A 22,728-nucleotide genomic window follows, 5' to 3' on the forward strand; every position below is an offset into this window, starting at 1 on the left:
AATCGAACGCAGATTGAGGCTGAAAGAGAAAATATAAATTTTAATACCGGTGAAAAAGCATTAAATAATATAATACCTGTCGAGTAAGTGTTGGAGTAATTTTATAAAATTGAAAATTAAAATTAAAAAATAATTTATAATTTTTAAAGGATGAAATGTAGTGGTCAACGTGTAGTTGATATAATGTTTTTATTTGATGCCATTAAAAATATTGACCACCATCCATTCGATTGTACTTTCAAAAACTTAATTTTGGTAAAAGAAATCAGAAATGGATTTTTTTCTAAATTTGTTTTTATGTGTAATTTTTGTAACAAACAAGAAATAATTACAAATGAAAATCGCGCTAGTATGCCTGTAAATTCGGCAATGGTGGCTGCAATCGTAAATACTGGACAAGGGTATACTCAACTAGACACATTTTCAGCTTTTTTAAATATGCCTAATATGAGTAATCCGTTATATCAAAAAAATTCATAATGACTTAATTAAACACACCGAGAACACAGCTATAGAAGCAATGGAAATGGCTGACAAAGAAGAGGCTAGACTTGCAGTGGAAGAAAATAACGTAGACGAAAATGGTATGGAATACCACTAATTACGGTTGTAGCAGACGGTACATGGTCTAAAAGGTCTTACAAAAGTAACTACAATGCCCTTTCTGGTGTAGTAAGTATTATTATTATATTATATTTATATTATCGTAAATAATTTTTTTAAATTTTTATAGGCTGAATTGAATTAATGTTTTTAGTGTATTTTAAAAAACAAATAGGCGTAGATACTTAAAATTTTCACCTAATCTTTAAAATTGCATTTTTAATACATGATAACATTTTCAAAATATTTTTAATATTTTTTAACAATTTATAGACATTTCAACTTTTTATTTTTTGAAACTAGAAATTTTTCGCTAGCTAAAAAAAGCTTAAAAATAGTAATTTAAAGTTCTTCATAAATATTAAATTTACCTAATATAAAAAATTAAGTTAAGAATATGCGGGTAGTAGTGGAGGCACGGACACTCACACAAATGAGCATTTATTACTCACACAACAGCAGTAAGCGACTTCAACTGTTAAACTAAATGCCTATCGTTTACTCCTTAGAAACGGAGCACTTCCAATCCCCTTAAAATATTATTTAAATATATTTAGAAAGTCGAGAAAAACTCGTTCAAAAAATAGAAGATTTGATGTCCTGCAATCGTAATGTGTGCATCTATTTGATAATTACGATTTTATTAAAAATCTAACTAAATTCTTAATCGTTTTTATTCCGAAAAGTGTTAAAAAAACTAAAATTTTTAAGTGCTTTTTAACAAAAAAAAAAAAAAATCGCCGTCCATAAGCATCTAAGTACAAGCCGGAGTTTTTGTTTTTACCAGAGCCACCGGCTCAGTTTCTTCCTATAAATTAACATTTTTTAATTTCAAGGTAAGATTTAAACTTTTTATTAATATTTTTTATTAATATTCATAAAACATCTGATTTAATTTTGTATTAAACTTGAAAATGTGTTGCTATGGTATTTAGATTATAGTTAAAAAAAATTATATAAAATAATCCTCGATGTTTCGTCTTTAGTTGATCATTCGCACGAATAACCGTTAACTAATTTATTACCAGTATTAATCTGAACGATTAAAACTTTTTGTCGAACCGTTCATATTTAACGAGATAATACTGTGTCAAATAACAATGGATTTGAAGAGGAAAAGAAAGTCTGAAAACATAATTCAGAGTTTTTCCAAAAAACGAAAAGTGGCAGTACCTTCCAAGGATTTGAATAATCGACGCAGACGTCAAGATAATAAAAATGAATTGATCCATAAGGTAAAAAGCTATATTATAAATATGGTCTTCTGATAATAATTAATATTTAGAATATAAGGTATCAGTAAATACAATTAATTTATCATTTTCAGACCGTAAGTGAAGCAAATACAAAAAAGCCAAGACATCACTTAAATATATTCAAAAATGAACCAAAACCTTTACCGTATAATAATGCCTTTGAGCTTTATAAAAGTGATCCGCCAAAAGAAAAACACTCGATTAAAAACTTAGATCAGTGGAACTGTATAACAGGATGGCGACACGTAGTGTATGAGAATGAATATGAAAAACGTGTAACGCAATATCAAAAGAAGATGGAAATATTTTTAAAATCTCTATCTCCTGAAGATTTAGAATTATATTTTAAGTTGAAAATACTCGAAAGTAAAACAAGCTATGGTGCTGACAGTAAGCATGACTCAAAAAATGATGATAGTAGTTCATCTGAAGATGAATGAAATGTATATAAGTATAAAAGTATACTTATATATACATATACATAAGTAATATAGTATATAAGTATTGTAAGTATATATAAGATACATAGTTACAATAAAAAAAAAAGTGATAACTGATGATGAATATTATAAATATAAATACAAATAACGATCTTATATTTATATTTCTAGAACATTCGATGTCTGGCACTCGTAATGTGTGCATCTATGTAATTTAATTGATAATTATGATTTTATTAAAAATCTTAAAAATCTAACTAAATACTTAATCGTTTTTGTTCCGTAAAGTGTTAAAAAAACTAAAATTTTTAAGTGCTTTTTAACAAAAAAAAAAATCGCCGTCCTTTTGGGGCCCAAATCTAATTAGTAGATAATATCAATTATTATCAACATGCAACCCACTGCCAAACAAAACAAAAACTCCGAAAAGAATAATAAATGTGTATTGCCAATAAAAATAATTAATCAAAACACTATACAAAAATCAAATTCTACTGAAATATCCGATGACGGTGTCTTTAATTTTGACTGGGTAGAAGTAACTTCACCAAAAAAACTTTAGCGTTCAAATCCTACTTCCAAAGGAAACTCTCCTAAATCTAAAAACATTAAAAATCATTCTAACCCAAAATTTGTCACTGATAATAGTTACGCTCTTCTCTCTCAAGTTGACTAAGATGGTCAAATTGAGTCAATGGACGAAGACGTCCCAGCCCCATTAGAAAAAAAACCACCACCAATATTTATCAAAACTAAAATAAACGATTTTAGTTCTTTCTGCACTAACATAAAAAATAGAATCGAACCCACAGCCGAATTCACATGCAAAAGCACAACAAACGCCTTAAAACTTCAGACACAATAAGTTCCTTTCGCTCAGTTATAAAATATCTAAAAGAATACAACGTTGATTTTTATACATATCAACTGAAAGACGAAAAAGCATACCGCATAGTGATCCGAAACTTACATCCATCAACAAAAATCGAATTTATTAAAGAACTCGGAAAAAACGACGTGCGTTACGCCAGCACCGCCCATTAGGAAAATTTGATTTTTTTTTTTACTATCAATAATTAGCACGTAATTAGCATGAATTTGCATGACCAATTTTGCAATTTGCATGTCATCCATTTCTCCGGAATCGCAAAAATTAACGGGCGGTGCTGGCGAAACGTTTCACCAGCACCGCCCAATCGCAAAAATGGAATTTCATATATTTTTTCATAGCCATTATTTAGCACGCAATTAGCATGAATTTGCACGACTATCCCCGAAATTCGCTCGATCGTTGTTTCCGTGCAATAACGTATCCAAAAATTTGCGCGTTTCGCCAGCACCGCCCAAAATCGAAATTTTACGAATTTCTTTGTTTTGAGTTTTTTTGTTCTTTAATATTTTAAGTTAGATTTTTACTATAATATTATAGTGATTATACTATTATTACGACACCACGGCCGCCCGCGACAGTCTCCTAGTGATGATGGTAAGTGTAATATAGACGCGGCGGGGGGATTTCTTTGTTTATCTCTTTCATGCACGAAGTTTTGAGTATGCTCCACACTTTTATTTTACAATAACTCAAAAAATAATAAATTTAAAAACTTAAGATTTTCACCAAATATTTATATTAGTGTTGTCTATGACAGTCAAATTTTCAAAGCATTTTGACTTTTTTCGAGCTATTTATTGACAATTTAAATTATGGATTTTTTTTTAAATATCGATTAAAAATTTGGCCGCTCAAAAAATCTTGAAAATTTAATACAGAGTGCCTTATAAGTTTTCCTTATCGGATATAAAAAAAAAAACAAAAAGTGTAAGTCACAATTGTATTTTTATAAGTGCATAGAGTTCAAATTTTTACGAAATATGTAAAATTCGCGAAAATATGCAAGTGATAGTCGTGCAAATTCATGCTGACACGGCCTCAAGTCGGTGGTAGGTTTTCCCTCGGTGAGGTGGCCGGTCAGAGTTGAGTGAAATGGATCGTGTTTTTTTAAAAAAAAAAAAAAAAAATAAGAAAAAAAGAAAAACCACGAAACCGAACTGAATATGTTTTTCACGAGTTTATTGTCAAAGCGAACAAAAACAAAACAGGTACGGAATGTGGTCTTCTGGTGACGGTGGTGGAGTCGGTGTGTCGGTGTTGACCAAACCGGTGTCCGTCGTAAGATGAGGCCCTCGTCCGTAGACACAGCCCGCCGGCCAATGGTGCGCTACCTTATCGGCATCAAAAACTTTCCCCCTCTGCCCGGTGTCCGAGGTAGGTAGGAAAGTGTTGGTGCGATATTATCGCCACCCGGGATGTGGCTGGAGAGAAGCTAACGCGGTGCGCGGTGTCGGTGTACATATTGTACATATTGTACCTACGACAACACGGTACCGCATCAATTTAAAGTTCAAAAGTATTTTCTTCGTGTATATTGAATTGTGCATGCGCGTATGGACGCTAGAACATTTCTAAGAATTGTAGTATTTCTAGCTGTAACATAAATATTGTATCGTTTATTTATCATAGTACCAAATACATTTTTTTTTTTAATTTTCTTTTACTGTATGCTTAAAAAAAAACGAATAAATTAAAACAATTATTTCCCGCAAAACATAGACAAGAGAATAAAGAATTCAAATGTGTTTTCAAAATTAAAATCAGGATTTAGTTACCGGATGAATTTTTCTTCCGCTTTTTGGTTCGAATTTGCGAAAAAACGACCAGCTCTCAGCAGGCTTAAATGGTTAGGTAGGTAATAAAATAATAACATATATGTATATATAAAATCTAGATTTTTACATCCGATTGTACAGTCCAAATAAATAAAGTCCATATTTATACAATCCAGATTTTAAATTCCATATATTTACGGTCCAGATTTATATGCGCTCCCACAGTATTATTTATGTTTTATAGTACTATACTGTCCAAATTACTGCCTATATTAAAATAATATTGGATCATCAAAACGTGAAGTTGTGCAAATTAATATAATGTAAAGATAAAATGTTCATTTTGATTATTATTGTAGTTCTGGGAATTCGATGTACGGTGGCATGATAAACGCGATAACGGATTACACACACCTATGTTCATTTACTACTCACACATTGACACAGCCAAAATGTTCACGTGATATAAAATGCCTAAATATTACTCCTTAAAACATGTTACGCTCCAGCCCCTTTAATGGAGCTTTTTATTAAATCCATATAGTTTTTATTGCTTAGGAGAACTAAATTAAAAATAGGTAAAAATGATTTAGCAGTAACAGCATATGAAGAACTAAAAAAAAAAAAAAAATGTAATAAATTAATGGCTATTACATTTCACATTACGAAATAAATACCATGCAATTTATGCAGTTTACATAAATGATGATGTTGAAAAATATTTTAAAGATAACATAAAAAAAAAAATTAGTAAATATTTAAACTATTATTTAGGAAAATTATAATCTCAGAAATGATAAGCATGAAAACTTTTTTAACAGTTGTAGAACTAAGTTCCTCCCTGTGGAAGAGTTATTCATTTTGGACAGCATCAACTCATTAATTACAACTGCAATGTGGTTAGAACCATGTTGCTAGCTAAAATAGGTCTCAATAAAAATACTGTTACTAAACAAATATAAATCACTAAACAAGTATACTCATCTTAGAGTATAGATATTATAATTATAACATATATATACTCTTGGCAGAAATTATAAAAAATGTATTTTGTATGAATGAAAATAATTAACAAACACAAATGGAATAAGACAATTTACATTGTAAATAGATTATCTGCCTCATCATTGTTTTGGTTGCGGTACCATCAAAAAAATATTAAAACGTAAAAGTTGTATTACTTACAACAATTTATTTTAATTATATAAAAACATTAACCGATGAAATAATAATGTTTGTTGTAGGTTTAATAGTTTCTATTCACTGGTGTAGTAATTCGGTGTAGTAATTAAAATATAAAACATTATTTAAAACATAACCCAGACTATGTTTGGTTAAACGTATTATTGTCTTGGGGGAAAGGAGCACCATATTACACCGGAACAGGCTATATAAGGCTGTCCCGAACAGATCAGTATAGAGATGTATTTTAGTCCGATCATAACAAGCACCTTCACGCCAGTTTACGTAATGAATAAATTAATTGGACTTAGAATATTTAATAAATAATATAGTGTTTAAATTATAGTTGAGTAATTATTTAAACTCCTTTCTACTAATAAACCAAAAGAAGACAAATTATTTGACGGCGCCCAACACAAGAGACGACAGATGTATATAAATTAATGCTTAAGGAAAATAATTGAAGTTTTCATATTGATTTTTTTTTGGTAATCCTTCTTTTTACTGGAATTCATAAGATAAAATTTCAATTATGTGCTAATGTCTTTTAGAATCTTTTTTACGTGATGATATTGATACATTCTTGTCTATAACAACTTTTTTTTATGTGTATTTTTTAAACGCCTAGAAAATTATTTTTTTGGCTGTACTGGGTTTATAGTAGAGGTCTCCATTGAAAATGTGAACACGCGAATGAAAAATTAGTATTGACGTATACTTAGTAAATATAAATTTAATATACCTGTTCTCGTATTTTAATATATTCATGTAATCACGATTATTTGTTTAAGTATTATGTATTATATAGTACAGCAGTACGAATATAACTTAATCACCTTAAAAAATAACATGGCTATCAAAAAATGTTAACTTGTTGGTTTAACAATATTATGAATTTAAAAAAATATTAACACTAAAATACGTGAATACTTGAACATACGTATACACGTTAATAATTACTCGTGTACACGAAGTTTTCAAGTAAAAGTTTTTATATTTTCGAATCTTAATTTCACGTGAATACATGAAAGCGTGTACACGTGAAGTAGGAAGCTCTAGTTTAGAGAGCAACAAATATATTTAAGAAAAAAATTCTAGCTCAGACATATATATTATATTATATATTTGTATGACAAACAATCATTATACAGTAACAACATTCATATATTATTATAAATATATCGTAACTTATGTATTGAGAGTTTCAATAGGTATTAGAAGTTTGATTTATGTTATACAATGAAAAATAGAAATAATGTGTCATTTGTAACATTATACAATCATTACAATCTATTAATAATTAAATAGTTAAAAAACAAACAAATCCTTAGTTCTCATAAAGATTAATGCATAAATCTAAAATTATCATTTAGAGTGCTCTATTTTATATAATTTAGGAACTACATAAAAATGTATATCATACTAACAATTCTACTTAGACAATGGAATGGCATGATGCAAAGTGCGTGCTTCGTGTTTCAATAAAGTAGCATCTGGTGATGGATCTTGGGCAATTTTTGACAATGATTTGTCCAAGGCTTGCCTCAATGCTAAAGCCTCACGGCTAGTTTTAGACGTTTTATTTATGTATGCTTGTCGTCTCTTAGTTTCTTCTGATAGTTGATCCCTCAACATTGCGACCTAAGAAACAATACATTTATTAAATTTTTTTTTTTTTAATTTACAAATAGTCTTACTTGATTTTCTAATCTGTGTATTTGTTGTCTATGTGATTGCTCACGTGCTTCTAACATGCGTTCAGCTTGTAACTGCCCTGCTCGATAGCGTTCTAAATCTGTATGTTTTACAGGTATATTTGAGCTAATAAAAAAATAAACCATTAAATACTTAAAGTTAATATTTATTTATTTTATTATATTACCTGTAATCAGAAGAAGATAGTTTGAGATTTTTCAACTCAACTTCTTTTTCATATAATCTTCTTTCTAAATCGTCACATTTATTTTTTAAATCTCTATTTTCTTCTAAAAATCGTCCACCTTGACTAAATTTTCCTTCATAATCTACTCTTTCAAAACTTTTACTTCTCGATAAAGCTTTTTTCTCCAAACAACGTTTTTCTGATTCTAGCAAACGTACCTAATAAACAAATATTTTCAATAATCTAACTGAACCTATTTCACTAATTATTCAAGGTTGCACCTTATCATTAAGTGACTGCAACTTAAATCTAAGATCAGAACTTTCATCATAGAGATCCTTATTTGATTGTCTTGGCAGTGATTTATTTCCCAAAGCTCTAAGTTGAGCTTCTAAATTAGATTTTTGTACTTCTTTATTTTCTAAATCCATCTGAAGTCTAATAATTGACTCATTCACTGACTGTTGGTCACGGCGACAGTCAGCCAAATTATGCTGTGCTACGTCCAAACGTTCCATAGCAATTTTTTTTTCATTTTCACAATTTTGTAATGCTCTTTGCAACTAAATAAATAATAAATTCAAATTAATAATTACATATCACAATTTAATGAAAATGTACAGATTTATTAAGCTGAATATTATATGATATTGTTTATAAATATATAAAACGGTATATTATTGCTTATCAAATAATTTGACAACTTTACTTGTTTATATTTGTCATTATGAGAAGCAGAAGACAAAGAAGCATCATGTAATGATCTTTGAAGTGCTTGAATTTGAGCCTTTAAATCACATTCATTAGCATTAGCTTGTGCTAATGAAGCATTCAAGCGCTCAATTGCAGCATTTAATAAAACACATCTTTCCTCGAGTGCAGCAGAAGCTTTAGAATGACTTTCACATTTATCTTCAAGTTTCTAAAAAAAAAAAAAAAAAAATGAACATAATAATTCGTTTATAATTATAAATAAAATATATTATTGAAATTACTTGAATATGACCATCCTTTTCTTGTAACATAATTTGTAACCGCTGTAAATCTCCATCAAGGCCAATTCTTAGAATTTCTAGTTTTGTAGCTTTTGATTCAGTTTGGGTCAACTCATCTTGGAGATGTCTTTTCTCAGCTTCTAATTGACTTAAATGAATTTTCAACTTTTCTAAACGTTCTTTCAATTGCATTTTTTCATTTTTGTCAGCATGCATGAGAGTCTCTTGGCTAGTTAATATTTCTTTATTTTTCTTAATCTCATCAGATTTTTCTTTAATTTCTGCTGCCTATAACATTCCTCAATTTTTAAAAATATGAGCTCATTAGTTATAGTAAGAAAATATTTACTTGAGATAAGAGTATAGTTTGTTTCTGTCCAAGTTTTGATTCTAGATCAACTTTTTCATCTTGAAGTTTCCTTAAAATCTGAATAGTTGAACTCAATTTACTATCTGTTTTTTTATGGATATCTCCAATTTCTTCAAGTTGCCGACTCATATTTGCTAGTTGAGATTTGTAATCATCTTTTTCTCTTTCTACTAGTGCTACTTGTTGCATTAAATTTCTTACACCCTTTTTAACTACTTCTGGATCCACTACCTTACCATCCATACGAACTGATTCAGAACCTTGGTCCAAAACTAAAAAAAATTAATATACATTTAAATTTAATTTACAATAAATACACTTAAAAACAAGAATAAATCGAATTTACAATAATATTAAAAATAAGTAATCCTTAATTAAATAGGTCGATTTTGTTTTACTAAAACTTATTCATTATCAGAAAAACCACTTTAACCAAAATTCGAAATATTATATAAGAGTAATAAATAAGTATATTATCTTAAATAATTGAAACTCATATTTATAAAATAATAGAGCAGTTTTCTGTCTCATTCTAGCTCTGTACATATGTATTAATATATATTAATAAATATTAATAAAATTATTATAAATATAATTATTATTACTTCTGCTGGGACTCCATTTCCTTATTCTGACAGATCCATCTGCTTGCATGCCAGTAACACGTTTTAAAGTCGACCATATTGTATTAAGTCGATTTTCTACATCACGTTTAGTTCTCTCTAAATCTGCAAGCTGAACATCTGCTGCGCGAAGACGGCCCTCTGATGCACTTAATTTACATTTCAGTTCTTGAATCTGAACAGTTTGATCAGATAAGCAGACTTCTAAATTATGTTTTTGATCTTCAAGTTTTCTTTCATGACCAATTCCATCTTCAAGACGATCAAGTAGTTCTTGTTCACGAGTCTTCCAACGCAAATCATCTTCATCCACACGATGACGTAAACGCATGATTTCTTGTTCATAACCCTCCAAAATTCCTTCTAGTTCATTAACCTAAACCATAATTCATTAGTGAAAGCTCATTAGTCTTTAAATTATAATAGTTCATTAGAATAGATACTTATAATTTGTATTACTTTTCTTTTAAGTTGTTGAGCAAGTTCACAAGCCCGTTCCTTTTCTTCAGATTCAGCATCCAATTTTGTTTGTAATTGTTTATGTTCATTTCTACGAGATTCTCCTGTTACAGCTGCTCGTTGAAGATCTTCTTGTAGTGCTTTACATGTTTTTTCAGTTTCTTCAAGTCTCTTGCTAGCTTCTTTACATTCAGTGTTTAAACGTGAACGCTCTCCTTCAATTTGATTACATTTTTCTTCAAGTACAGCAATCTTTTGTAGGGCGTCTTCTAAATGTCTTCCTTGTTCACGCTTATCAGTTTCAGATCTTTTAATAAGTTCTCGTAATTCTCTATTGGAACTTTGGTATTTTTCTTTTTCAATAGTAGTTTCATTTAAATTTCGTCTGGTCTCCATCAAATCTTTCCGTGTATGATCAGCTATCGAATCAGCTAAATACAAATGAAATTAAAATAAATTAGGTTGAATTATAAAAACTAACAATAAATTAATATTTACATTCTTTTAATTTTCTACTGATATCATTCAAATGAGCTTGGAAATTATCTAGTTTATCTTCTGCCATGCAAAGTTGGGATTTTATTTCCATACATTCTTGTATATGTTTATCTCGATCCATTTGAATTTCATCTATTTGACTTACTAATTGATTTCTTTCACTTTCAGATTGCATACGTAATTCATTTAATTCATTTTTGACTTTGGCTAACTGTTCACGCAATGAGCTTACCAAAGTCTTTTCATTCTCTAATTTTCCACGTGTCTCTCTAAGGGAACGTTCATAGTTCTCCTTTTCTCCTTGTAATTCTTTTTTAACACTTTCTAATTTAGTAACTACTGCTTTTTGATCTCGATGAACTAAAAAAAAGAATTTAATGTTTATAAATAAAACTAATAATTATTTTACTGCCTTTTTTTTAACCTAATAATAAAGTTTGTTGTTTATCATTTTCAGCCCTCAATAGCGCTTCATCATGTTGTTGCGTTATAGTGTCAATATTTTTCTGTAACACATCTAATTTTTGTTTTAATTTTTCTATATCATTATCTTTGCTTTTTCCTAATCGGTTTAGATCTTCTTGAATTTTTCTTTCATAGTTAACTTTTAATGTTTCCTAAAAAAAAAAATTTCTTAATTACCTATTATCCTATGACAATAATTATTTAAGAAATAGCTATTTTCATTCAAGAACTTTCAATAAACCATACTTTTTCGTTTGATAATTTTTTTATGTTTTCTTCAGCTTGTTTCTTCAACGTTTCAATGGTTTGTTGGAATTCTATTTCCAAAGCTCTAGATTGATTTATTAGTTCAGTCTTAGTATGATTTGCAGCTTGTTCACAATTTTCTATATCTTTACACAAGCGATATATTTCACCTTTCATTGATTCCTTTGAAAAAAAAAAGAAAAAATTAATTAATTAATCCAATTTTAATTTCTTCCAATTGCATACTTGTTTTATTAATAATTCTTGCTTTTCCCGTTCCATCTGCTTACACCGATTTTCTGATATTCCCAAATTATTTTGTACATCATACAACATTGCTTCAAGGTTTTCTTTTTCTCCACACAGAGAAGATAATTGTCGTTCCAAATTATCTAATTGTTTACCACACCCGTCTAAAGCAATCTAAATAATAAATGTAGTCAAATTTTAATCATTAATACAAAAAGTAGTCATTAAAATCGCAACCTGTTTTTCTTCACTTTCTTTTATAATATTTTGAAGTTGAATATTTAATCTAGAATTTGATTCCATAGTATGATCAATCTTTTGATTTAACCGAATTAATTCTTCATTAAGAGACTGTTTTTTGTGTTTCTCATTTATCAACTGATCTTCCAAATGAGATCGATCTTTCAATAATTCTTCTAATTCATTTTCCAACTAAATAAAAAATATGTCTCATCATTATTACAATTAGATATTATTATTATACATTTTATTTATACATTATTCTTTTTCATCAAATATAAGATACATGATAAGATAAAATAATCCAATTATTATTTAAAGATAGTTTTCTTCTATAAATTATATATATGTTATATTAAAGTAATCTACGTTTACTAAATTGGCACATTACAGATAATGTTTAGAAAACAAATTTAAAATTCTAGGGGAGGGTGGCAAGTGCCCCATATAGCCCCCTCCTGGTTAACGTCTAAGAGTCTACCTCAATTTTTCTATTCGAAGATAGAAAAACTTTTTTAATACAGTCGAGTTGTGATAACTCGAAAAACATGACAACTCGAATTGTGTTTTATTCCCCTATAAATTAGTTAGATATCTCGAATAATACATATCTCGAAATGAATTTTTATCCCCCTTTAACTTCGAGTTATCGCGACTCGACTGTACATAATAATTAATTATATTTCATTACCTTCTCTTTTTCCAATGATGTTGATTTCCATTTTTCAGTAATACTTGACCGTTCAACTTCTAACTCTTGCTTATCTTGCTCCATTTGAAGTAATTCTTTTCTAAGAGCTACTAAATCACTAGATAAATCATCTACTTTAATTAGTAGATCCTTTTTTTCTTCATTTAATTTCTCTTGTTCTTTTTGTAGTTTGATTTTTTCTGTATTTGCATCCAAAATAAGTGACTCGGCTTTAGCTAATGAATCTTGGCAATCAGTTCGGTCTGATGTAATTTTTTCTAACTCACATTCAAGATCTCCTAAATATTTTTATAATATTAATTGTTTAATACATTAAAAATACAAAAGTTAAAAATAAATTAATAGTTACTAAAGTTTTCTCATAAATATGTTTTAATAATTTGTTTTATTTATAAAATAATTCTAATATGATTATAAATTACAATAGTTCTATAACAATTAAATTAATATTATTATAAATTTTATTTACAACAGTGACGGATCGTGAGGTTTACATAAGGTGGTGCACAATTAATTTGTAAGATACCTACAACTAGGTTTTACCAATAACCTAAGTAGGTGAGTAAAAAAAAATACTAATTTTGTATGAGAAATAAACACAAAATCTTATTTCCATGATTGATGTGATTCGCGGAGCGATAAAATTTAGCCCAGTATACATATTGATTGTGCTCCAAATGATCATGTATTATTAACCGACGTGTCTACGCATGTAGCTAACTTGTGTATGGCCGCACGGAGCACAACACACGTGTGCTCCGTTAATTATTTAATTATTAATATACATACTTCTTCAGTTGCGAAAACTGTTCTTTTTAACAAATATTTTTATTATTTACTGATTATGTGCATAATAACCAATTATAATTTACTACAGGAATCCAATAATCTTTTATATAACTTTTTGGGTGGTTCACATGCTCCTGTACAGTATAGCATGAGCACCACTAATTTACAATAAATATAAGTGATAAATTGTGATTTATACTAGATATAAAATTAAATGAAAAACCAAAATTACTAATGTTACTATGAACACTATTAAAATATTTTACAATGTACAGAATATTATATGGAGTATAAATTATTGTTGGTGTTTACTATTTAATAATATTAAAAATAAATACCCTTATTTTTTTCCATTTTTGCTTGCAAAATTTCAAGCTCAAGACAACGTTGTTCTAAAAGTTCTTTATCCAAATAAACTTGATTTAATTCTTCTTTGATACTTATCAATTCTTCTTTTAAACAGCTACACCTATCTTGTACTTCATTTTCTGATAATATTCTTATATCAATTTCCTTTAATAACCGATCTATCTCTCCTTGTTGGAACATTTTTTCATCTTCCAATGTATCATTTAATTTTTGTAATTTACTATTAGATTTTTGTATTTTATCATAATCAGAATTCATATTCTCTACCTAAAGTTTAAATTTTTTTTTTTTATTAATTTCATATTTTCTAATAATAATTTTATTGATTTTGATATAAAGTAGATATGTTAATATTTTAAAATACATTACCACAGCACTAACGTGCATTCTGTTTTGCTGCAATGCTTGAGTTTCATTCCGTAGTCTTTCAAGTGTTTCTGCTAGCGAATCACGTTCATGTCCTAATTGATTATTAACAGTACGACACTCATCTAGTTCTTTACTTAATTCTTCAATTTTTATTTGTAATTCTTTTTCCAATATTTCCAACTGTTCACAATGTTTTTTTGTTTCTGACATTTTATCAACACAAGATGATAATTGAATTTGAAGTTCATGAATATTAGACTGATATCTATAAACAATTGACTGGACAGCTGACAAAGTACTATCAACAAAGTTACTAGTTGCAGAAACTGGTTTCAACTTTGAGTCAGATTTAATAATTGAGGTGCTAAGATGAACATGGGGTGGAGCTGGAGGTCTGATTATTTCACCAATAATATCTTTGTCTTGTTGTAATACTTTAACTATATCCTGCATTCCAGACATTAATACATCAATATCAATACGTAAATTGTCTGCTTCTTTTTCATTTTTATTGGCATCCACATATTTATCTTCCTATACAAGTACAAAATTTTAAATAATGTTATAAATAAATTAAAAATACTGATAATACTCACAATTTCAGAAAGATTGGCCTTAAGATCTTCTAATTGCATTTCTTTTTGGCGTAACTGTGAACATATGGTCTCATAATCATTTTGCAGTTGTTCTACTTTATTTTGAAGTGTTGTATTTTCTTTCAAAAGTTGCTCATATTGTTTTTCCTAAAATTGAAAAAGGCATATAATTTTTAGATAATTTATAATAAACTGCATACAATACTTCAGCATATGTAGACCGTTTAACAGCATTCACTAAACCACTACAAGTAGTAACCATGTCATTTGATGCTAATGAAAGTTCACTACGAATTTTATTAAGATCTTGCTGAGTTGATGATTTCATATCAGTGAACATTCGTTTCACTTGAGCTACATCTTGCCAAAGACTCATCATTCTACCATGTTCTAATGAACAGTACTCATTAAACATTTGTTCTTCTTCTTTCCATTCATCTTCTTTAGCATTCATTTCATCTCTCATTTTTTCCCAGTCACTTGTTAGTTTTTGTAAATCTGTTGATAATATTTCATTACTTGTTTGGGCCTCATCCAACTGATCTTTAAGAGTAGAATTTAATTCAAGGATTTTTTCCGACCTAAAATTTAAAAAATAATATCTTATAGACTGCCAAAATATAGAATAGATTATTATTTGTACTTGGTCCGTTCTTGTTCCAAAGCATGCAAAGCAGAGTCCAAGTCCATTGATTGATAATCTCTAATTGAATCACGATAACTCCTAACATTATCAATTGCTGGAATACTATTTCGCATTTCCCTTTCCAACTCGGCACATCGTTCTCTATATTGCATAACCTGGAATATAAAGTTATATTAAATATAAAATCATGTGATTGAACAATTTAAAAATTAACCTTTGCTTGGAGTCTGCTAACAAGAACAGCTTGTCTCTGTTGTGCCAATTTATAAGTGTCTAAACGTCTATCATATCGAGCAGCTTCTTCCCGCAGGCGCTCGTGTAAAGCCTGGTTCTCCCGAGCTAAATCCATTGGTGGTTCGGATTTTTGTGAACGATTTGTTGGTAATCTTAAACTTGTTCGTCCTCCATCCATTCGAACTATACCTTCAGTACCCAGTTTTGGAACATTTCTGGATTTCCCTTGTGAAGCTGTTTCTTTCTTAGAGAACTAATTAAATATTTTAAAATATAAGTTATATAAAAATTGTTTTTAAACACTTTGCGGTGCAATTGTGTAAAAATAAAGACAATATATCTACTAAAAAGAGTTTTTAAGTTTTACCATCACCCTAAAAAGTTTTTTAAATCTGATAAAAACTTTCTAATTGATTTATCATTAAACTGAGGTACTAACAGCAAATTCAGAATACTTTCGATGATAAGCTTGATAGTAATTCAATCAGGAAGACCATTGAACTTAAAAATCATTTTTAAAAGTATACTTACCCTAGGCATTTTAGCAACGGCCCTGCGGAATTTTTCAATCGGTCTTAGAGACACCACCTCAACAACGAGTGTCTTTTGCGACTGTTGTTCAATTTTTGGGGATTCAGGTGCCAGTGCCATCTCCATATTGGCGTCTTCGGGTAGGCAAAGGGGTAACCGTGATCTCGCCGACAGATACGGAGACAAATTGTTCTCGTCACGTGACACTTCTGATTCCATGACACACGACAGTAAACCCTAAAGGCGGAGTTACGGATCGCATGACTTATGCATATTTCAGTTAGGTATTAAATCATAACGTTTTTCTGTCATTGATTGTTTTCTTTTAGGGTTAAATATAATGGGTAATAAATGAGGGTGATTATATGATCAGATAATTTCAGTACTTTTATAATGTTATGGTGGCGTTTAAACTAAACATGATAGGGTAACTCGCAAAATCATACTGGCACTATTTATTTATTTAATTTTTTTTTTTTACTCAAAGGAAAAATGCGGGTGAAATGGTTTCAGCCTTTCAGACATAATATTAATCACAAAAGTTTTGAAAGTTGACAGCAGGAAGCGATTATAAAGCATTGAGAAATTGCATTGCGCGTGCAACAATAAGTAAAAATAGTCGTGAAAACAACCACTGATAATGCAGTGTAAAAATAAAATATAAATGTAATACTAGCATTAATATGTTAGTTCAAAGTGTTATTTTAAAGATTATTATAAAGTTCCATTGTAAATATTATTAAATGTCTTACCTTGGTCCATGATTATCCGAACTTATATCAGGTGTTACCTAAAAACAATATAATTTATTAATTATTTGAGTACATTGATATGAGGAAATTATAATTATTACGTGATAAAAACGATTTTATGCGACTTGTAGATATATTCTACAACAACAATTAAAATTATATCTAATAATTTCAATGCTTTATAAAAATGATTACTATTTAGGTCCATAATACAGAGATTTTATTAAATAAAAACTGCTGGAAATAAAAATAATATTTTTAATAATAATTAACATTATAGAATAAAACTTTTAAATTTCCATTTCCGCATAAGTAAAACAATATCTAAAATATATTAAAAATTAAATGTATTAAAATAAATTATTTTAAATTAATTTTTTATCATAAAATAGACATATTATGAAATCAATGATTATTAATATATTTGAAACGATTTAATTGCATTCACTAAAATGTCCAACTGAGGCAATGATGTTTAAATGAAAACTGTCCAAGACGGAATCACATGAGAAAATAAAACCAAAGAAATATCCTGCAGTAGTAAAATTTTCAATAATGCATACCAATATATATTTGTTGATAATACAAGATAAAAAATCCATCAAAGACAGGTTTTATTTCATGTACAATATAATACTGTTATGCTTTATTTAAAATACTATCTTCGTAGAATATTTTTTTTATTTTTATTAATAGATCTAGTAATCACTATTTTTAAAAATTAATACTATTTAAAGCCTATAAATGTACAACAGAATACTAAATGTATAATTTTATAGATCTAAGTATAAGGATTATAAATTGTAAATAATTTTAAATTGAAATAAAGTTGAATGTTTTAAATATATTAAATACGTCTCATATCAGTATAATAAAATCTAATGGAATTTTAAATTATAAAAAAATTTGTTTTAAATATCAATAGAACTATAAATTATATTATTATTTAATTTCCGTTAACTAAAACTTTTTTAATTTATCTATAAAAAATATTAGAAACAAATAACAGCATTGATTAAGTGTATTAAAGTTCAAACTACATCAGTATTATTCTTCGGTAATTAAATTGTAATTACTACTTTATATTCATATTATTTTGTGTGTATTATATCTATCTATTTCTTAATATAAATGGGGATACAAGATAATTATGTCTGAAGAGAAAAATTATTAAACATGATAGCAAAAAATTAATCTTTCTGTATATATATCGTACTAGAACTTTATTATATTTTGAATAGTATTTTTAAATATTACTATACATATCTGTATAAATAAAACAATGTCGAATTAGTTAAACCATTTTTAACTCAAGAACGACTAGACCAATGAGTTATGAGAAGAAAATTATTACTATAAGGTCGATATTTATTATTACAACAGTATAGCCATTGCAACCTTATTAAAACAAATTATTCTGTTTATCTGATGATACGTGTGAAAATCGTATTAAATTAACAATTAATATTTTAAATTTATAAAATAAAATTTATTTATATAGGTAACTCTAAACAAATCAAAGGTTGAAAATAAGCGATCCGCAAAACCTGATAAAATATGTATTTCAGAACTTTGACCATTCAACCAAACCAAGTTTCTCTATTTCAACAGTACTAGTTCGCTTGTTCATAATGCCGGACACAGTTCGTCAAATACCTATTTCTAATGACCGCTACCAGTGCAATTCGGGTAGCTGTACTTCTTCACCGATTGTTTCACCTTCACACAGCTTTAATCGTTCTAAATCAACATTTTATCTCCTAGATAGACGGACTTCTCCACCACCAGGTCGATTGTTACAACCACATAATGGTGAGGTCGGAACAATTAATTGGTACATAACGTTCTTTTGGAAATTATTTAAATCATTCCTAGGTTTAAAGTGGATAAATACATTACTACTGCGAATTTCATCAATGTGGTTATGTTTTTGGTTAATATTGACATGGAAATGTATAAGAATACCTTTGGTAATTTCAAAATATATTTTACGCTTTTGCTTTGCAACAAGAAAACATAAAGGAGAACAACGTACAGTGTTGATAAATGGAGGAAGCACTGTACAAACATTGCATTTAGCAAGAAACTTTTATCTAACTGGCGCCAGAGTTATATTATGCGAAATAGAAGGCTTTGCAGAACTCTCTTATTTTTCAATAGCAGTCGATAATTATTACACCATACCGAAGCCGAACGATGACAACTGTGTTCAATATGTAGACGCTTTAAGATCAATCGTAGAAAAGGAACGGGTTAACTTTTATGTGCCTACAGGAACCACAGTATCATCATACTACGACGCGGTAGCAAAATCTCATTTGGAATTATTAGGATGTAAATGTTTCGCGCCAGGACTCGACGGAATTTCTATTTTAAATGATTTATCCGAAGTGTTTCACAAATGTGAAATTGAAGGCATGTTAGTTCCAAAACATTTAAGAGTTTGTTCTAAAGAAGACATTATAAAATTGTACGATAACGTATCATTTCGGGCCGACAAACATTTCATTGTCAATATTGGATTGTCCGGGTGTAAAACTAAACACAGTTTACAATTGCCAGCAACCAGAAAATCCTTGAAGCTGCCAGGAACGGTTTCCGATGACTGTCCGTGGCTTTTGGTACAAAATTGTCTCGGAACTTATTATAATACATGCACGACAGTGCAAAATGGAAAAGTTATTGCAAATGTGACGTGTAATATACGAAACGGTAATATCATGCAAAACGAATTGATTGATAATTGGGTGGTACATTTTATTTCAACGTTGTCATTTTCGTTTGACAGCATTCTGACTTTTAAAATTTGTATAACACCTTCGAAAAAAGTGATACCATTAGAATGTCAAATCGGAGTACCCATAATATACACGTTTTATAAAAGTAATTTAGAAAAAATAATATTTCCACCGTGCGCGCATCAATCATTATCGCCAAAAATGGAAATAACCGAAAGATATTACGTTACAAAATTGATCTACGAAACAGTTATTTATATGAATACGTTTTATTCAATTAAACGTTTATTGAACATTTTAATCACAAAAAAAGAAATGTTTTTTACATATTGGGATCCATTGCCGTTCTTTGTTTATTATAATTTACAATTAGTTATAATTAGTATACATAATGTCTTAGATAAGTCAAAATTATCGAATCAGAAAAACAAATATACAACATTTTAAATAGATAGATTTGTACAAAACTTTAATTTATTTTAGTAATATTGTTATATATAACTAGAAAATGTAATTTTTTTACTAATAATATATACTTATAAGATAGTATTAAGTTTCGTAAAATTAAAAAGCCGAGGTAATGACTTTTTTTAACGTATTTTTTATACTCCAGTAGTTGGTAGGAAAAAAAAACGTATTAGTATTATGAAGAACTATGTTATGGGGTAAATCGTAAATATATAACAGGTACCAATAATGCATAAAAAAGATTTGGTGCAAGGGAGTAACTGTTACGAAATAAATCCAGCAAAGCGAATTGCTACACGGTCGTTATGATATGGGTCATAGAAAACGAAATACTAAGTCACTTCAACATGTAATTTTAAGAATTCAGATGCTTTAAAATGTAAACATACAAGAGTTTAACTACCCAAAAATAATAAAATAATAATTTATCATGATAATATCCGCTAAACCCATTTAAAAATATGATGGACGAAAATATATGCAAATAAAAATGTACATCTCTATACATATAATATAATATATATATAAAATATAAGAAACATTTTTTACTGTATACAGTATACAATCACTATTTTATAGAATATTATTAAATACATCATACTTTAATAAGATATTGTTAAATAATTATTTTGATAAATTTACAATATTTTCCTGTATCTTAAATTTACTTTTTAATTAAAATGTATTATTTAAGCTCTTGTTGTTTGATAAATAAAATGTATTCAGTACACAATATTGTGTAAACAAAAACAATTGTCATAGAAACAGAGTGGTTTATTGATTCAAAAACTAATACAACATTAGTCTAATATAGTATTAATATTTATCACTGAAAATGGAATGAAAAATTAAATTATTTAAAATAAAAACAGATACTTGAATAAACCACATGATGAAAACATGAATCAGAAACGTCATAAGTTTTTCCAAAGCTTTAGGCAAAAGCAGTACAATTTCCTTACGTCTAAATATATCTAACTATTCTTACTTGACAAATTTTGGGTACCAGAATTTATGTTACATGCAAGGCCCTATGCATTTGTATAAGTTGCCTACCCACTAATAACAGCACTGATGATCGATAACATTATAATCTAGAATTTGGGCTGACTAAGTGAAAATGTTATGGTTTTACAATAATTTGTAATTTTTTTTGGTAGTTACATTGTAGAAATGAAACATAGTGAAAGTTTTTCATGTAGTAAACATTTTTCATAAAAAATTTCATCTACATGGTATTTTAAAGACAGATTTTAAAATTCCTAATAGCTACCTAACTAATGCTTATAAGACATATGAAATAATTACTTAATTTCAATTTTTATAACCTATAGATTTTGTTTTGATTAAAACAATAATAAATATGGAGGCTTGAAGACCTTTTTAGAGATTAAAAATATTAACAATTTAAAAACCTGTTGCAACAAATATGAAAATTTTTGGGCTAGATATTGAATTAAAAAATATTTGAAATAATTTATACACATGTCACTTTGTAAATTCTTTTTCGAAAAGCTGGACACTTGAATGTGTCCAGGTAATTGAAATGGTTGTTCTATATACAGTTTTCAATAATTTAAACTATTTTTCCACAAAAAAATTAATTGTATTATGGAAAGTTTATAAAATTAAAAACCTATTTAAAATTATAATGGAAGGTTAAATTGTAGAAGAAAAGTAATACAAGGATAATAATTTATATATATTTAATAGAACCCTGTAATAGTAAAACTAATAATACTTTAGACAGTCTTCGTTTAGCTATGATTATAGGCTGCAAAGACTTCTTGTATTTTCAGTGCTTAATTTTTTTCCCTCTAATAATTATACACTTAAATATCTAAATCAAATGAATTACAATTTAATAATTTATATTGTTCGGTGTTTATGTACAACATACAGTTGATTATTATTATCATAAAAATGAGTAATTTGAAAAATATTAAAACTTACTACTTTAAAAGGAAATTCCATTTTCAGTTATTTGATTGAATCATATACGGATATATCTAGATTTTTCAATAAAATACTACATCAAAACTGTTAACTGAATATAGTACGTCCTTAGAGAGACAAAAATATGTTATTAAATATAATAATAAATGTCTCAGAAAATGGATAGTAAAAGTTTTTTATATTGAATTGCTTATAAATATCTTTTCAAATTTTAACTTTGTGTAGTATTGACCAGCAATGAATTAAACAAAATAATATTTTGCACCTTTGGGAAAATATTTATATTAGTATTAAAATTTATGAAATTGTATTATCATTGTTATCAGTAACTTCGGTTGTACGAAAAACGATCGGTTTGTAGTTTTATTGTTAGAGACGTGTGTAACCTCAAAT

General features: G+C 28.2%; 4 protein-coding genes across 6 annotated transcripts; 3 read left to right on the forward strand and 1 right to left on the reverse strand.

The window, feature by feature from the left end:
* Positions 1 to 6: 6 nt before the first annotated feature.
* On the forward strand, positions 7 to 724 carry LOC112687216. The gene is made up of 2 exons (XM_025559802.1): positions 7 to 83; positions 150 to 724. Exon 2 carries the CDS (start codon positions 151 to 153, stop codon positions 478 to 480), a length of 330 nt encoding a protein of 109 aa, XP_025415587.1. The 5' UTR covers positions 7 to 83; position 150; the 3' UTR covers positions 481 to 724.
* An 844-nt stretch (positions 725 to 1,568) lies between these two features.
* On the forward strand, positions 1,569 to 2,299 carry LOC112687217. Its single transcript, XM_025559803.1, has 2 exons — positions 1,569 to 1,838; positions 1,931 to 2,299. Exons 1-2 carry the CDS (start codon positions 1,704 to 1,706, stop codon positions 2,297 to 2,299), a joined length of 504 nt encoding a protein of 167 aa, XP_025415588.1. The 5' UTR covers positions 1,569 to 1,703.
* A 5,034-nt stretch (positions 2,300 to 7,333) lies between these two features.
* On the reverse strand, positions 7,334 to 22,551 carry LOC112687218 (rootletin). Of its 3 annotated transcripts, none has more exons than XM_025559804.1 (24): positions 22,333 to 22,551; positions 17,174 to 17,211; positions 16,422 to 16,658; positions 15,871 to 16,143; positions 15,654 to 15,811; positions 15,216 to 15,591; positions 15,011 to 15,157; positions 14,415 to 14,948; positions 14,015 to 14,312; positions 12,867 to 13,165; positions 12,173 to 12,367; positions 11,933 to 12,109; positions 11,687 to 11,869; positions 11,400 to 11,592; positions 10,976 to 11,335; positions 10,478 to 10,908; positions 10,001 to 10,394; positions 9,375 to 9,667; positions 9,026 to 9,313; positions 8,740 to 8,952; positions 8,312 to 8,593; positions 8,031 to 8,248; positions 7,846 to 7,969; positions 7,334 to 7,789 (listed from the first exon to the last, which is right to left on the reverse strand). In XM_025559804.1, the coding sequence occupies exons 3-24, from the start codon at positions 16,638 to 16,640 to the stop codon at positions 7,580 to 7,582; spliced, it is 5,865 nt and encodes a 1,954-aa protein (XP_025415589.1). In that variant the 5' UTR covers positions 16,641 to 16,658; positions 17,174 to 17,211; positions 22,333 to 22,551; the 3' UTR covers positions 7,334 to 7,579. The 3 variants fall into 3 exon arrangements, with proteins under 3 accessions (XP_025415589.1, XP_025415590.1, XP_025415592.1); XM_025559805.1 differs by lacking the exon at positions 22,333 to 22,551 and adding an exon at positions 17,275 to 17,292; XM_025559807.1 differs by lacking the exon at positions 16,422 to 16,658 and having other exon boundaries at positions 7,335 to 7,789; positions 22,333 to 22,548.
* LOC112687220 lies at positions 18,764 to 20,392 on the forward strand. Its single transcript, XM_025559808.1, has one exon. The coding sequence runs from the start codon at positions 18,805 to 18,807 to the stop codon at positions 20,356 to 20,358; it is 1,554 nt and encodes a 517-aa protein (XP_025415593.1). The 5' UTR covers positions 18,764 to 18,804; the 3' UTR covers positions 20,359 to 20,392.
* Positions 22,552 to 22,728: the final 177 nt, after the last annotated feature.

Source organism: Sipha flava, unplaced genomic scaffold, assembly GCF_003268045.1.
Source record: "Sipha flava isolate LNK unplaced genomic scaffold, YSA_version1 336_pilon_pilon, whole genome shotgun sequence".
NCBI lineage: Eukaryota > Metazoa > Arthropoda > Insecta > Hemiptera > Aphididae > Sipha > Sipha flava.

Coding starts and splice junctions, on each gene's coding strand:
- LOC112687217 (XM_025559803.1), top strand. CDS start 1,704: ATGGATTTGAAGAGGAAAAGAAAGTCTGAAAACATAATTCAGAGTTTT. Junction 1,839..1,930: donor AAAATGAATTGATCCATAAG/GTAAAAAGCTAT, acceptor TATCATTTTCAG/ACCGTAAGTGAAGCAAATAC.
- LOC112687218 (XM_025559804.1), bottom strand. CDS start 16,640: ATGGAATCAGAAGTGTCACGTGACGAGAACAATTTGTCTCCGTATCTG. Junction 10,909..10,975: donor CAGTAGAAAATTAAAAGAAT/GTAAATATTAAT, acceptor ATTTGTATTTAG/CTGATTCGATAGCTGATCAT. Junction 9,668..10,000: donor GAAATGGAGTCCCAGCAGAA/GTAATAATAATT, acceptor AATTTTTTTTAG/TTTTGGACCAAGGTTCTGAA.
- LOC112687220 (XM_025559808.1), top strand. CDS start 18,805: ATGCCGGACACAGTTCGTCAAATACCTATTTCTAATGACCGCTACCAG.
- LOC112687216 (XM_025559802.1), top strand. CDS start 151: ATGAAATGTAGTGGTCAACGTGTAGTTGATATAATGTTTTTATTTGAT.